At 41.6% G+C, this 16,617-nt stretch overlaps 1 protein-coding gene across 2 annotated transcripts; it reads right to left on the reverse strand.

Annotated features, from left to right (window-relative positions):
• Positions 1 to 8,018: 8,018 nt before the first annotated feature.
• Positions 8,019 to 15,766, reverse strand: LOC138740500 (mid1-interacting protein 1-B-like). Of its 2 annotated transcripts, XM_069893240.1 has the most exons (5): positions 15,657 to 15,745; positions 14,732 to 14,914; positions 11,996 to 12,222; positions 11,523 to 11,574; positions 8,019 to 8,792 (listed from the first exon to the last, which is right to left on the reverse strand). In XM_069893240.1, the coding sequence occupies exons 2-5, from the start codon at positions 14,792 to 14,794 to the stop codon at positions 8,349 to 8,351; spliced, it is 786 nt and encodes a 261-aa protein (XP_069749341.1). In that variant the 5' UTR covers positions 14,795 to 14,914; positions 15,657 to 15,745; the 3' UTR covers positions 8,019 to 8,348. The 2 variants fall into 2 exon arrangements, with proteins under 2 accessions (XP_069749341.1, XP_069749342.1); XM_069893241.1 differs by lacking the exon at positions 14,732 to 14,914 and having other exon boundaries at positions 15,657 to 15,766.
• Positions 15,767 to 16,617: the final 851 nt, after the last annotated feature.

Below are 16,617 nucleotides of genomic sequence, written 5' to 3' on the forward strand. Positions count from 1 at the left end.
CCTTTCGATTCAGAATTGCATTTACTGTAAGTATATAATTTCTTCACTTCTCTGTTTAAATAGAGATTTGTTTATGATCGCATGTTTTCTCGGTTTCACATTATCTGTAAGGTTTTTGAAATGTTAAATTAAACTTTCATCAATCAGATAATTAAGTATATAGTACATGCAATAGTGCTTTAGGCAGACAGTTATAACTATAAGGGTGCTGATCATTGAAAACGCTCAACATGTTACAGTTTGGAATTCAGGTTGATCAAACTGTTGAATCCAAATTCTTCTTACAGTGATCTGCTTTTTATATCTTCCTCACTTCCCTGCTATGTGACTATCAGCATGTCTCTTCATCACTTAGTGATTTTTTTTAAAAAAATACTCCCTTTAAGGATAATTTGGTAAGAAATCTAGACTGTAATGATAATTCAGTTAAGAGATTCAAGATAATTTCAACCTAAATTGCCTAGTTTATTTCAGTAGAACATAAATCACGAGGTCCATAAAACAGGTGTCCAACTGGAACTATGCCATTCCCGATGGGCAGTGGAGATTAAAATTATTTGTACTCAATCCCTCACTAGCAGCTCTTTTGGGTTTTGAACAATGGGATGAGTAAATCTCTTTACTGTTGATATCACATTTATTTTCCTGTTATTTTTAATTGCTGTTTAACTATGTAAATCTGTTTTTGCCTTTGATTCTGTATCTCCTTAGTTCCAGCCTGGTCCTCTCATCCAACACAAATTTTAATTAAAAAAAAAGTGATGCTTTATGTTTTAACAGATGTTTTTCTTCTACGGCACTGACTGATATCCTTGCAACTATTTATCAGTGATACAGTTATCCGAAGTTTCATAATCAAGACACATGAGCACATCTTCAATTAACTTCAGTAAGATGTGATACGATATAGTTCAGCTAGTTTGGAGTCGCAGCATCTGTGGACCACCACCAACATTCCACTCCCTCCATTCCTCAAATTTCAAATTGACCATGAGCAAATGGGAAATGTGTGCTACCCTAGTCCAAGGCCTGGTGACTGGAAATTAAGGAGTCAGTCAAAGTTTGTGTTACTGAAGAAGGTAACTAGGTGGTGCAGTGTTGTGGGGTAATAGAGATGAGGATTGGGAGTATCTCCATCAGAATTATAGGGCAATCAAGGGAGAGAGTGATGGGCAGAATTCAATGGGGGGTTTAATCCACAGAGGATCAGGGTTTATGGCCTGGACCTTGCAGTATTAACAGTCCACGGGGCTTTTGGTTTTTCCAGTTCTCTACCCTCTCTTTTTTCAGTTATTTATCAACTAATTCCTTCTTCAGTTGGTTTCCCCTGAGTGGAGTCTATTCGTGTTCCTGGCTGACCACACAAGGTGGGCAGTGCCTTCACCCTTTCCAGTCCCCCCCCCCCCCCCTTTCCTCGTTAAATCATTGCTGCTGAACCGCTGCCTCTTCACCCGACACGACCCGAAGATGTCCGGTCCGCTGGGGTGGGGGAGGGGGGGTCGCGCCTTTCACCAGGCGGTCAGTCAGTTTGGCGCCTGAGCTGCGTCCTGGTCGCCTCTACAGATTGGTGAGGGGCTGGGCCCTTTCCGGTCCGCGCTGTATTCCTTTCAGGTCCGCTTGTTCTGGACCCTCATCCTGCTGCTGAATTCCGACCCCTTTGCGTGTATGTCGACTTGTTGTGATAAGAATGCCCAAATGAATCTTCCATCGTTGTCTACCCAGGTAACCACCAGTTTTTAGATTCCTCTCCCTGGAGTCCCCTTCCTCTAATGTTGCGGTCACAGCATTGCTTGTTTGTTCCAAAAGGGAATTGTTCCTCATTGACATCGGACTCTCGTCAGCACTCGTTTAAAAAATGAAATCTATTTGGAAACTGAAATCAATGCCTTTTGGAGTGAAAGGAAACCTGGACAAAACTAAAATGAAAGCAACTTTTATGCATGCAAATACTTTCCCTACAATCTTCAGTGTCTAATAACACTGCCCTGAAATTTAATTGGCTGGAAAATATAAACTAGAGTAGTCATGCATGAGTAACTTGAAGTTTGACTTGACACTGGCTGCTGGAAAATTCATTCATGCCCCACATCTCAAAGCAGCATCCCCTGAGTGGAGTCTATTCGTGTTCCTGGCTGACCACACAAGGTGGGCAGTGCCTTCACCCTTTCCAGTCCCCTTGGCAGCACTTCAGGTCCTTAGGAACCCCACACTGCATTATTTGTCTCGCAAAGGTAGACTTAATTTACAATAAATTATTTACAAAAAAGTCAAAGTCTGTATCCATACATTCCCATCTTTGTACATTGTTACACAACATGGTTACACTATGTTGTTACTCTCCCCACTTGATTGAGGGGCCTCAGTCTCAGTCCCTCAGTGATAGAATGACTCTGGTCCTTCTCCACAGCAACCTCTCATTGGCTGCACCAAGCCTCAGTGCATCCCTCAGCAAGTACTTCTGCACCCTGGAAAGTGCCAGTAGGCAGCATACCCTCACCGACATCTCTGTGTGCTGCAAGACCACGTTTTGGGCAGAACAAAAAGTGTCTTTCACCGAGATGATGGTCTTCCAGTAGTTCTAGATATTTGTCTCTGTGTGACCCCAGGAACAGGCTGTAAATAGACTGCTTCTAAGGATGAACTGTCATGAGGACCCTTGCATCCTTCTTCACACACTGAGCAAATCTGCATTCCACAAAGGTGGACAACCGTCTCCACTCCACCGTAGTCATTTTGGTTGATATTGTGGTCAAATCAGGCCAAAACATCACCCACGTTCTGGTGTTTGTTTATGAGCACTGGACAGTCAACTCAGGGAACAGTACCCATCAAGTCCTCATCTCTCAGTGTCTGCAGGGCCTTCTGTGCTTAACTCTGCATGATGGATTGTGGTAAAGGTGTTTGGAAAAACGTTTTCACAAAGGATAGGTGGTGTGTCAAAGTCTAGCTGACTGGGACATGGCAAGGCAACAGGGCTTCACAACACCTGGGCCAGGTAAAATCTCAGGACATAGCAGCACTTGGTGCCCTTGGGCTTTGGTTCCATGCACAGACTGATACAGCCACAGAGGAAGGTGGTCATCAGGATGAACGCCATGAAGGGAACACCCTTGCCCCTGTTGTCTGGCAATTTGTACATGGCAACCCTTAGGACCCTTTCCATCTTGTATCCCCATATGAATCAGATCTGCTCTGGAGACTGCCAGGGAAGGGGTTCAGGGATGGGTCACTCCTGTGCCACCTACATCATTACTAGGAGCATCTTGCACCTGATGACCAGGTTCTTCCCTGATATTGAGAGGGAGCTATTACAAACCCAGAGGACCCCAAAACCCAGCAGCAACAGAAATTCACCAAGACAAATGGTTACTTAAACAAAAGTAGCTTTTAATGATCTTTAAACATGAAAACAAGATCAAATTCTAACTTATTGCTATTAACTTACTTAACCTAACAACCCCCCCTTCTAATTCTAAATGCACATGTATGTAATGTGTATGCAAGTTCAGAAAAGTTCTTTGATTCACAGTCTAATCTCACTCCTCCAAGTTCACTGGTTGCAGGCAATTCTTATACTGTGCACAGAATTTAACATTTAATGAATCTTCACCAGGCTTTGGTGCTTGAAAGGTAAATGGGTACCTCAGGAAGGTTCTTGTTGGTTTTCAGAGAGAGATTTATTGTTCCCGGACACAAACTGATTCCTTTTAATCAGCCACGTCAGAGTCTTTGCGAAGAAACTTGCCCCATCAGGGTTTTCCAGATGATAACCTCTTTCTCCAGGTCACCAAAGAGTTCCCTTTTGTTTCTCTTATTTCAAGTAAAACATGAGGCAACCAGTCCTCTCCTCTTGCATGGACCAAAGGGCTTTGACTCACAACCCATCTTATAAATGGGGTTATTCCACAAGCTTTCCAGCTTGTCCTGTTCCAGTCCCAGCTGCTGCTGCTGCTGAAATGTAAAACTGAATTCTCTCTCTCTCCCCCAGAGAAAAGCCCGTTTGACTCTCTCTGCTTGCAAAACCACATGACCCCCTTAGAACAGCAACCTGCAATCAGACAGCCTGCAGCTCTGAACCTAATCCTCAGAGTTCTTTCATCTGTTGCTTTTCTAAACAACAATCCATTACTGAAGTCTCTAATATGCACTCCCCAAAGCTTTTGCAAAGGCACTCGGAGCCAGCCTGTCTGACTTGAGCAGAGCTCCAGTATTTTAAATGAGATCTGTTTTGAAGTGTTTATATGTGACCTACACTAAAAAAACCTGCCCCAATTTATTTCCTTTAAAACATATCTAGATACAATATAAAACACAACATAATTCAGTCACAGAGTGTTGCGCCCACAGACCAAATTTCTTGTGGACCTATGACCTTGCACATCTCAGTCCCTCCAAACCATATCCAACATCTTCAGGTAGGCAGACCTGCCTGAAGAGGATGGTGGACTGGTCAGACCAATTACCGAAGAGCTTTGCCTTGTTCTTCCAGTTTACCCTGTTGCAGGATGCAGACTCACTAAACTGGCCAGTTAATCTATAATGTATGAGTGTGGAGTAATTTTGAGTAGCTAGTGCCCGATGCAAAAATGGGAAATGTGTATTAAGTCACAGATAAGCAGTCAATGTAAAGATCTTCAGAATCTTAAAGGCTAAACTCTTCAAATTTTAACCCTTATATGTTGAAAATTAACTTCCTGGTTGCTGCTGTGGCAATACTCACACGTTACTTTTGTTCTTTTAAGTTTTGTTAGCAACAAGCATCAACCTCTGGGTAATTCTTATGCAGAGCCCAGTAAAAGATAAGTAATCACTGTAAATAGTGATTAGATCAATAAATCAATGTAGATTAAATAAAAAAATAACATTTGCTGCTTCTTTAAAGATGTGGCTTATCCCATTCCTAGTAACTATCATGACAGGTTTCAGTGGAAAATTACCTAACATACTATAAAAGAAAAATAGATGAGGGCTTTTGAAAGATGTGGAACAGCAAGCTGCCTGTCGTTTACCAAGTCCAGACCAGGGCAGGATAAGACAAGGCTAGCCAGCGGCAGGACTGTAGCTCACGTTTCCCTGAGCTGTTCATTGAATTCAATGATTGCCTTCAAATAATGAGACAGACATTGAGAAAATAGTACTTTTAACTTAAAAACTGATGAATTAAATTGTGCATTTCTAGACTAGGAACAAAAGACCTTAAGCAGCATCCCTAAGCATAACATTCTGCTGTTGTATATTGGCTTATTTTGTATACAATTTTGTTATGCAAACAACTGTCATTTAAGGAAGTGGTATCAAATATTTGTTAACAATTAATCTGCTAAATGAAATCTGAGAGCCAATCCACAAGAAAACTGATCACCTTGTGCCAACAGGAAGAATGTCCCCAGCACCAGAAATAACATGATGCTTTGGATCTGGGAGGTTACTTTTTGACCCGAGTCTGTCTAATTGGAGTCACTGCAGAGAAAACATTTGTTTTTATATCATACCCCATGAAAACAGTTCTTCAGCCCAACTGACCAGTATATGCTATCCATACTATTTCCACCTACTATATCCCTCTAAACCCCTCCCATCCTCTCCTTGTAACTGTCCACTATTTTCTTAAACATTGCAATAGCACCTACCTCAAACACTAGACGTTCTCCCTGTGTCTACAAGGGTTTCCTCCGCATGCTCTGGGTTTCTCCCACTGTTCAAAAACATACTACGGGTTGTAAGTAAATTGGGTTTAATTAGGCAGCATGAGGCTTGTGGGGCAAAAGGGTTGTATGCCTAAAAATTTAAATCTCTCCCCTTCATCTTATGTCCTTTGGTTTCCAGTTCCCCTACTCTGGGGAGAAAAGACTGTGCTTTCACTTGATCTATTCCCCTCATGATTTTTGTACACCTCTACAGGTTCAGCCCTTTTCCTCCTGCTGTCCAAAGAATAAAGCCCCTACCTGCTCAACCCAGGATTGGCACCAAGGGGGGCATCCGCAGGCATTGCCCCCAAGCGATGTGCTGTGCCCTTTCAAATGTTCACGGTCATTGCTCGCCAGACATGCCCCTCCCCGCACCGGCGTAACTCGTGTGCATGAAGGGTCACTAGATACAAGTGGCCCATGCTGTGTGCATCAAGCGTCACTAGTGGCTAAAAGCAGTGCTCTCGGCACCTACATCGGAGGGGTGGATGATGGTAACAGCACCCCCTCCCCCCACCAATGCCCACCACTAACATCCATTCTGGTGCCGACACTGGCTCAACCCCCCCGATAGCTCAGGTCTTGGCAACATCCTCGTAAATCTTCTCTGGAACTCTTCAGCTCAACAACTTCTTTCCCATTTTGAATACATCATCTCTTCTTTCTTTGGCTTGGCTTCGCGGACGAAGATTTATGGAGGGGGTAAAATGTCCACGTCAGCTGCAGGCACGTTTGTGGCTGACAAGTCCGATGCGGGACAGGCAGACACGGTTGCAGCGGTTGCAGGGGAAAATTGGTGGGTTGGGGTTGGGTGTTGGGTTTTTCCTCCTTTGCCTTTTGTCAGTGAGGTGGGCTCTGTTGGTCTTCTTCAAAGGAGGTTGCTGCCCACCAAACTGTGAGGCACCAAGATGCACGGTTTGAGGCGATATCAGCCCACTGGCGGTGGTCCATGTGGCAGGACCAAGAGATTTCTTTAGGCAGTCCTTGTACCTTTTCTTTGGTGCACCTCTGTCACGGTGGCCAGTGGAGAGCTTGCCATATAACACGATCTTGGGAAGGCGATGGTCCTCCATTCTGGAGACGTGACCCACCCAGCGCAGCTAGATCTTCAGCAGCGTGGACTCGATGCAGTCGACCTCTGCCATCTCGAGTACTCGAGAATACATCATACTTGCTGATGAAATGACATTATATTTGTCAACTGTGACTTCATCGAATTCTGGAGGAACTCAGTGGATCAGGCAGAATCGCTGGTTAGCATCAAAAGTGAGTTGATGTGTCCTGTGGAAGGGATTCAGGCCGAAACATCGACTATCTTTTGCCTTCCATAGATGCTGCTTAAAATTGCATATGGTTAATGTTGTTGTTGAAATTAATTTGTAGAGTCACAGAATCCAATGAACGAGTGCAATAGGCACATAATCGAGCCACATTGTTTTCCATTAAAGTATTCCATGATGTTTTTAAGAATGGTGCAACTTGTTAAATAGAGTTGAAAACTGGCTTTTCATCAAAAGTGTGATCAGTTTTAGCCAATTTATTTTTTACTGACTAATTATATTGAAAGCTGGGCATACAAAAACAATTAAAAACTTTTCCCCACATCTCTGGTGTTCTTTGGAACTCCATCGCAAATTGGACAGCACAGTTACAGCACCAGCGGGCGGGACCGGGTTTTGAATCCTGCGCTGTCTGCAAGGAGTTTGTATATCCTCACTATGTATGTGAGGGTTCCCCCCCCCCCCCCCCCCCCGGGGCTTCAATTTCCTCCCACCATTCAAAATGTACTGAGGATTGTAGGTCAATTGGATGTAATTCGGCAGCAAGGGCTCATGGGCCTGTTACCATATGTCCAAATTTAAATTTAAACTTTACAGATTCAGGCAAAATTTAGTTGCTTTCCACAAGATTGAGAATCAAGCAGACACAGTGCTCATATGTATTGTCACAGAGAAGAATCAAATTTTCAACATATGTCCTACGTGACCAAGCATCTGCAATCAATGGAAAATTACCTGGACAATTTCCATCACAGATAGAAATTGCAGTGGGTGAAAATGGCTTTTAGGATTGCATCATATATACAGCATTATCTTTAAAGGAAATATTTAGCAAGCTCTTTTGAACCTTTGGACAAATTCAAATGCAATTGTTAAAATCATTATCTAATAAACAATTAAGTTGTGTGCTTTATTTTGGACTCACAAAGTGTGATTCAGCTGATGGACAACTTTTGAAGGTAAAAGGGTGCTGACACAGATTTATTTTAGTTGTGTTTCAAACCTCAACATACTTTTACACAAAGGGTTAGATCGTCACTGTAGTCACTGATAGACAGAACATTGTTTTATTTTTCCTCAGATCATAATATTGATTCTCTGTAGAACTAATTAACATGCACAGAAAAGAAACATTAAAATGTAAAAATGTCATTCATACAGACCGTCAGAACCAAGGGCAATTTAAAACAAATTTGACGTCTTATCATTGAGAGGAAGAAGCCAATCTCTTGTTATTTTGTTGCATTTTAAAACCCTTTTTTTTTAAAGTCTTCTTAACAGTGAATTTCTGAGCTGTTTATTTTCTGAAAGCCCACTCATTTTCAATAGCAGAGAAGAAAAATCATCAAAATTAAAACACTGCCCGTGCAACACTTCCTTCTTATCTCCCCAAGTCAGTAAATAATTCTCTTGTATACCGGCTGGTTAAACTGTTAGCGTGCATTGTAAGCTTGCTGAGGATGTTGAAAAGTCCATTCAAATGATGGTGAAAAAGCTGCTGAAGGTCTCCTAAATTATCATCATCTCCGAGTTTCTCGGGCTCCAGGCTAGACTTGACTTGTTCATCCTGAATGCCAAACTCAATGTCAGTTCTCATGGATAGGAGAAGCAAGTAATTGTCATACAGATCCCTTTGTTTGGAGACTCTGTTTACTCTTTGATGTTCCCCTTCTTCTGGGAGATCCCACAGCAAACTTGGCACCATGATTGTTTCATCCATGATGGTGGCAGCTGTTACAAATTTGTTTAAAGCACTGAACAAGGAATGCTGGTTGTTCTTTAGCTCTGAGAACTGCATCATTTTACACAACTTGCAACAATGAATCTAAAACAATGAAAAACAAATTAGAGATTACTGGAAAATGAGGGAAGTAATGCAAAATATTAAATGTTTTCAACAAGGATAATGAAAATAATTATGGTATTTCAAAAATACAAAAAAGTTCTAATTATTAGCAATTATCATAGAATTTTAAACAAAAACAATAGAAAATGCATACATCTGCTTCCGTTTAAAAACACATACCACAGAATCACTCTGCAACAAAGCAAAAGAGAATGAACCAATCAAGTGTTCCAGCTCTGTTCAAGAGAATTCCCTCTCACACTGCAGACTGTGTAACTAAGTCAGTGCATTAGATTCAGCTCAATGTGTCCTTGGAAACACCCTAGATTAGAAAACTCATTTCAGTAGGCTCAAAGATGATTGACATCTTTACTAGTCAATCTAAAGGCCAACAGTAACTATAATATGGAATTTGCATGATCTAGAAACCTATCGACATCAGTGGGGAGGAGGAAGGCAACTAGGTAGGTTCCACCCATTGCTATTGTGTGTCAATTTTTATTAATCTGATCGGGAAAGAATATGATGATCAGAAACATAACTACCCGTTTTAATTCAGAGAAAATAACATTTCTAATTATTCTTGACAAAAGATGATCCTATCTAAATTACACCATCAGTGATACAGTATATACTCGTATAATTTTCGATACCATGTAAAAGTTGACCCCACGTTTTTGACCCCATCCGCCTGCCCATCCAGGCTCCCGGAACCCTGACTGTGGATGCTTGCCTTGGCTGCCAACCCATCCGAGCTCCTGATGCCCCGAATGTGGACTCACCACCCAGTCCCCACCATTCGACCTCCCATCACCTTGAACGACGCAGGTGTTTAACATGAACAAAAGTTTGACCTGCGTAAAAATCCACCACCTCCCTAAATTTGACCTAAAAAATTGGTCCAAAAATTCAAAGATTACACAAATATATACAGTATCCATAAAGGTACAGAAACCGAAACTGATTAATTTCCAAATTGGGTGATGCATTTTCCATGTCAAACCTGCACTGACTAATATTATTCCTTGTGTTATTGAAAATTGGAAAGCTACTTGTATATGCATAACCCAACTAAGTTTAATGATGCTGCTTTTTTTCTATAGTGGCACAAATTACATTTATTTAAATTTCCATATTTAGACATACAGCACTGTAACAGGCCATTTTGGCCTACAAGCCCGTGCAGCCCAATTTACACCCCATTAACCTACAACCTGAGACATCTTGAATGGTGGCTGAAATTGGAGCCCACAGATAAAACCCATGCAGACACGGGAGAACGTACAAACTCCTTACAGACAGCGCGGGATTCAAACCCCGATCCAGCCCCAAAGGCGTTGCGCTAACTGCTACACCAACTGTACCGCCCTGTAAATGTAAAGGTGATTTCACAGGCAGGTTCCCTTTTACACACCTGCTCTTCTTTGAGGCCCTAGTAATTTCTGCCTGAACCTGAACTCACAACTGCATTCAAGGGCACCTATCCCGGATTCCTCAAAACCATATATAACCATAAAACAATTAAAGTACAGAAACAGGCCATGTCGGCCCTTCTAGTCCACACCGATTTAAGTGATCTCCTCTAATCTCACCTACCTGCTCCCTGTCCATAAACCTCCAATCCACTCAGATCCATGCACTTATCCAACCTTCTCTTAAATGACAACATTGATCCTGCTGCAACCATCTCTTCCAGAAAATCATTCCATTCAGCCAACACTCTCTGAGTGAAGAAGCTTCCTCTCATGTTACTTCTAAACTTTTGCCCCCTAACCCTCAACTTATGTTCCAATCTCACCTATCCTCAAGTACCTGATCTCCTTAATTCCACTCCATCAACACTAACCACAACATCCTTCTGTAAATAACTCACCCAGCTCCATTAAATGAGCATTGGTCCTGGATTCAGTTACCCTCACCCAAATACAAATTAGCCCCAACTCAGAAGCTGCACCCCTCTGCCGTAATCTGCACCAATTAGCTCAACAATCTCCTAAATAGTAATCATAACCCTCACAATGAACCTCCTTCTCCAGCACTCAGCCATCTTCTGAAAACTACCAGATCTGTCCCCTCCCCTGAACAGACTTCTTTTGCAAACTTTGTCAATATGGCAGGTGAAGAAAAGGCTTTACTTTCCTTTAAGCCCAACTATGTTTCTTTTTGACCTGGCCTTTGGTGCAATTCAATTGTTAATGTGGCATGTTCATGAAAAACATTGGCAGTGCATGGTGGATTTAAATTCCCTGTAGTGCTGATGAACTTCTAGACTGGAGAATATTTGGCAGCAAGTGACAAGGCACAAACCAGGGGTGGGATGGAGTTAAATGTAACTCCAGCAATTCTGAAATAATTCAGCACCATCCCATACAAAGCAGCCAGCTTTATTGATGACTCACCAACCACTTCATCGTGGCTGCATTGCATACAATCTATAACATACACCCAGCGATTTGCTGAGTTTACTCTGTCAACGGCATGCTTAGAGTAGTGGTTGGCACAACACTGTTACAGCACCAGTGACCGGAGGTTTAAATCCCGCGCTGTCTATCAGGAGTTTGTACATTCTCCCCGTGCCCACCCTCCAAAAGCACCAGGGTTGTAGGTCAATTGGATGAAATTGGGCGGCACAGGCTCACGGGTGAAAGGGCCTCTAAAAAATTAAAATTAAACACCTCAGCCATAATGAAAGTGAAAAGCAAAAGGCACCTGGGAACTGCGTAATCTGCAGTTTTCTTGATTAGGAAAGTACATTTCTAACCTTCATTAGAGGGATTGTAACAGTTCAAAATGGCAGTTATCCAACATTTAAACAACATTTAGACAGATACACAGATAGAAAAGATTTGGAAGGAGGTGAAAATGAAACAAGTTGAGATAGTTCAAGTTTATTATCATCGGATTGTACATATACAACTCCATGAAACAGTGCATCTCCAAACCATGGTGCACACATAAACATAACATAAAAATAATTTACAAGTTTCTAGGATTGTTAACCAGTATCACTGTCTGCAGGGAGAAGCTGTTTCCCACCCTGGCAATCCTGGTTTTTATACTGCACCTCTTCCACGAAGATACTGTGCATTGTATAGTAAGAGTCCTCCATGATTCTCTGAGCACCGTTTCCTGTAGCTATTGAGAGAAGGGAGGCCCAAGTTTAAATCACCCCTCATACTGACCTTCGATCTGATGCTTTGCAGCTACCATAACACACCATAATGCTGCCAGGCAGGACACTCTTTGTTGTTCTCCCATAAAACATTGTTCGGATAGTGGCTGATAGCCTTGCTCTCCTCAGGAAGTGTAAGCGCTGGTGTGGTGGGTCCAGGATAGGTTGTCCTTGAAATGGATGCCTGCCGTGTATTGGGGAGTGGTCCTTCATCCTCCTGAAGTTCACAATCATCTCCTGACCAATCAATCAAATTAGTCAGTGTGAACAAGTTAGACAAAGGGACCATTTTCCATGTTGTAAAACTCTAGAATCACCTCAAGGACAATGATGTATTGGCAATAATTGCTGAATTTGCTAACAATGCCTTCATCCCCTCAAAAAATAAAGGATTTGAGATTTTTTGAGAAGCCTTGATATCATCAATTAGCAATATAATAAAACAAAATTTTATCACATCATTTTTCAGAAATACAAAAGTGCACCCTGACTTATGATAGCCCATCTTAATGATTGTTCAAAGTTACGATGGTTCAAATCCGTACTTTCATATTTGAATTCTGATCTGTTTCCACGCTTGTGATATGTGCTACACTACTCTCTCACATCCTCACTATCCAGCAATTAATTTTAGTTTAATGCTTTCAGATGTGTACATTAATGGTTTTATCAGAATAAAGGGTATTCAACATTTAATAATAAAAAATGGTAGGTGCGGTATTCTTTTCTCAATGTATGATCCCCCCGACTTACAATCGGGTTGCCAGAACTCAACCCCAGCGTAAGTTGAAAAGCACCTGTCCTCTCAGAGGTGATATTTTTTCCAACAAACAAAATACAGTACTTGATAAATCGTCTAAAATGAATAGAGTAAAACCTGTTATCCAGAATTCAAGCAACCAGCAAAAAAAGAAAATAAATAGATAAAATGAATTAAAATTCTAATAAAAGTTTAAAATTGTAAAAGTAAATGTTCTCTGAAGTAACACATGGTGAAGGTGGGAGCAAATATTCAGCCAAATACTTTGGCTGTGATTTACTTGTAGCAGCTGTTTGAATAAAGTTGTGTGAATGGCATCACCCGGGATGAGGAGTTGGTTGCTGCCACTTTCCATTGGGTGACTCTCTTAAAGTGTCTCCTTATTCCTGCTTAGTAAGAGTCGCTAGCTCGAAAAGTTGTCATAGCTGAAGGGTGGTAGTGGGGACGAGCTCCCACTGCTACACAAATGGTCTTCCTGGACGTGCGTCTCAAACAGCTTCTGACAACCAAGTCCAATTCCTGGCCTTCATGTGTGGCATAGCTCATGTTCAGCAGAGCTGTTCTCACTGACAGGAGAAGGGGCAAAGGCAGGATCCTGGTATCTTGAAACCAGTTGTACTGGGCAGATGTAGTTTGTTAACCATGGATGGCAACTCATCTAGGAGAGGGAAAACTTCAAACCTCCATTCCCTTGTGGCTATACCCATTCACGAGAAAGGCTTTGGGAGCAAACCCTGAGGAAAAACCCGGAGTTAGGAGTCCCAAAGGCAGCTGACTGCTGTACCCTACACCTCCTGCAATGCTGCTGGCACCAAACTGTATCAACCTTCGTCATTCCTTTAGGTCTATATTGGCATGGAGCAGGGGTGGGAGGGGTCCCACTGCATAGGCAACAGACGGATCTCGATATCTACTCTGCGCTGTGTCCTGGAGAGACCACTCCAGCTTTTCATCAGACGCAATGTTCATGGTCAACTACGACTGACTGAGGCCACAAAAAAAAGGCTTTATCTATAAACTTGGAGGAGAGTGGGTTAATTATTAATTATTGTTAATCTTTTGGGTAACTCCGTGGAGGAACTTGGAGATGCAGTTAAATGTGCTTGAAAATACTGTAAAGGAAAATGCTTCGAGGTTTATATATTCATTCAAGTGAAGTTTGTTCAGTGCATTTTTGTCTTTTAAACTATTTATTCAGTGCAGGTGTATAATTAGGCATTGTAAGAGTGAATCTCAAACAACCAGAAAACCTGTTTAACTGGCATCTACCAATCCCCATAAGGCGTTAGATTCCAGGTTTTACTATAACCTTTGTTTATTACTGTTTTTGAACTTAAAATAATTCAACAATAGTTAATAAGCTCTTTTACAATGTATCTACTGTTGCAATGATACCACAACTGATTTGGCACACTAACATCCCACAGTAGCAAAGATATACATTTTGTCTGATATTGGCTGAGGGATAAATATTGACCATGGAACCAGAACTTTCCTACCATTCCAAAGGTGAAGTAGAGTTAAGGTTTTAGTTTAATACTTCATTCACTGTGGCCAAACTAAATTGTTCTCCAGACTGACGTGAGAATTGCATTCACACATTTGTGAACATTAGATAAAATTGTTCCAAATTTTGTAAATATGCCCTCCTGAGAAAGGTTGTAAAGGAGTACACTCTCTCATTTCAAAATGAAACAAATGCACTTATTATTAATGAATGGCAGGAATATTTCATGGAAAATTATAAAATTCAATAGGTTTACTGGGAAAAAACATTTAGTAATTGCAGGCTACATATGGAAGTATAGCTCCTACTCAATTTTCCCCTTTCCCCAAAACAAAACACTTAATTTTGCCATTGAAATTAACGAAGATAGAATTGCTGGAATCAGGCATTCCTGAAACAAATAAAACTTAAGTGTGGTGAATATTTTAAGACTGAAAATTGATGCCTTTCTTAAGAATAAATTTGCAGCATTTAACAACCTGGTCTGATGTTTTCAAAGAACAGGAATGCTGGAGCAACTTAGCTGGTCTTGCAATGTCCATCGAAAGTAAAGATATATTACTGACGTTTCGCCTTAGGCCAGCATTTTTGTGTTTCGACTACAATCACAGGATATGCAGGCTTTCATGTTTCATTCTAGTCTGAAGTTTTCCCCATGTCATCTATCATTGATAAGGAAATCAAACTGGCATGAAGATAAGCTCGAGGTGTTAAACAATTACCACAATGTTACCATAATGCATTTTCTCACGTAGCTAACCCTAACCCTATTGCTCATCCTCAAAATGTCAAGAAGATTTAACATACATTAAATTTGGTCCAGTACTTCTCTACTTAAAACAAATGCGTGAGATTTCTTAAGACTTCTAGATACCGAAAAAGTCAAATTTAATAATATGGGCATTTTAAACTTTCACATATGCACCATCTGATTTGAAATGGTACACTCAATTTTCATACACTGAATACAGCACAAATCTGGAACATTCATGCCCAGAACAAGTCACCAGTTCCCCAGCCCTTCCCTTTCCTATCCTATCAGAGAGGGGTCCTTCCCCCCATAATTTCTCAGCATTTTTCCTCCATCCTGTATCCACCTATGCATAACCTCTGACCTGAGGAATATTTGTAGGCGTCAGGATTTAAGTGCAATACAAATGTGCTGGGGAAATTCAGGTCACACAGCATCTATAGGTACTAAACTGTAACCAACTTTCAGGCCTGAGCCCTTCATCAAGATACAAGGATGGCACTTTGAATAAAAAAGGTGGAGGTGGTGAGGAGGAGTAGAGGGTGAAAGGGGAGTACAGGCCAACAGGTAGAGGTCATAGGTAGATATACTGTAAGAGGGGAGGTGAGAAAAAAGTTGACATGATACTTAGACACAAAACACACAAGACTCACAAAAACTTTGATTACAATCGAAGTAAAGATCATAAACAAAATTCAGTTTGTTTGGTAAATTGAAGCCGAAAGATCTTTGAGAGAGCACAAAATTCGAAGTGGTCTCTTGTCCAGAGAGAGGAACAAGGACTGCCTTCGGAATGTTCCTCCCTTTTAAAATGCCCAATGTTCTAAACTGCCTCCCAGACAATGACTCATGTTTTGGGCCTCCTTCCACTCCACAGCCACACCCAGTGGTGGTTTGTCTTCCAAGTCCAGAAATTTCTAGATCATAGACGGACGAGAGAGGTGCGGAAGATTGCGGGCTGGGTGCAGGTTAATGGGACTAGGGGAGAGAAGGTGTTTGGCATGGACTAGAAGGGCCGAACTGGCCTGTTTCTGTGCTGTAATTATTATTCTATGATAGGGGAGGGTTCAGCTCTCTGAATGAAGAGAGAAGGGGATGGGGAGCTGAAAGAAACAAAAAAGACTCAGGGAAGGGGTTTAACAAATTGGAGAAGTTAATGTTTCTCCAATTTACATGAAGCCTTGATTTGACAGTGCATGAGACCATGGGTAGACAAGTTAGTGTGGGAATGGAGCCTGAATTAAAATTGGCCCGTGGAATTAAAATGGGAAGCTCACATTATTGCAGCAGAGCAAAGGTGCTCAATGAAATTATCTCCCAGTCTGCATCATCTACTGTATCTGGTGCCCAGTTCATGACCTCATCAACACTGGAGACTGGACACTTAACATTGACCTCCAGTTTCTACAAAATCCCACTCTTGAGTCTCTTTCCATATCCCTGTCTCCTTTACTCAAACTCCCCACCCTCTTCTTTCAGAACTACCCCTCCCCTTATTTTTTTGTACTACCCTCCCACCCATAACCTTTTACCTGTTAGCCTGCCCTCCTCCCCCAGCTCCTTCCTCACCACCTTTTTAATTCAGATACCTGTCTATCTTTTGCTCATACCTTG

The sequence above is a fragment of the Narcine bancroftii genome, chromosome 8 (genome assembly GCF_036971445.1).
Source record: "Narcine bancroftii isolate sNarBan1 chromosome 8, sNarBan1.hap1, whole genome shotgun sequence".
Classification (NCBI taxonomy): domain Eukaryota; kingdom Metazoa; phylum Chordata; class Chondrichthyes; order Torpediniformes; family Narcinidae; genus Narcine; species Narcine bancroftii.

Excerpts from the sequence above, each read along its gene's own strand:
- LOC138740500 (XM_069893240.1), bottom strand. The coding sequence starts at position 14,794 with ATGGACATTGCAAGACCAGCTAAGTTGCTCCAGCATTCCTGTTCTTTG. Across the intron at positions 12,223-14,731 it reads CTTTGAAAACATCAGACCAG|GAGATGATTGTGAACTTCAG; the intron begins GTTGTTAAATGC and ends TTGATTGGTCAG. Across the intron at positions 11,575-11,995 it reads TGCAAAGCATCAGATCGAAG|GTTAGAAATGTACTTTCCTA; the intron begins GTCAGTATGAGG and ends CCTCTAATGAAG.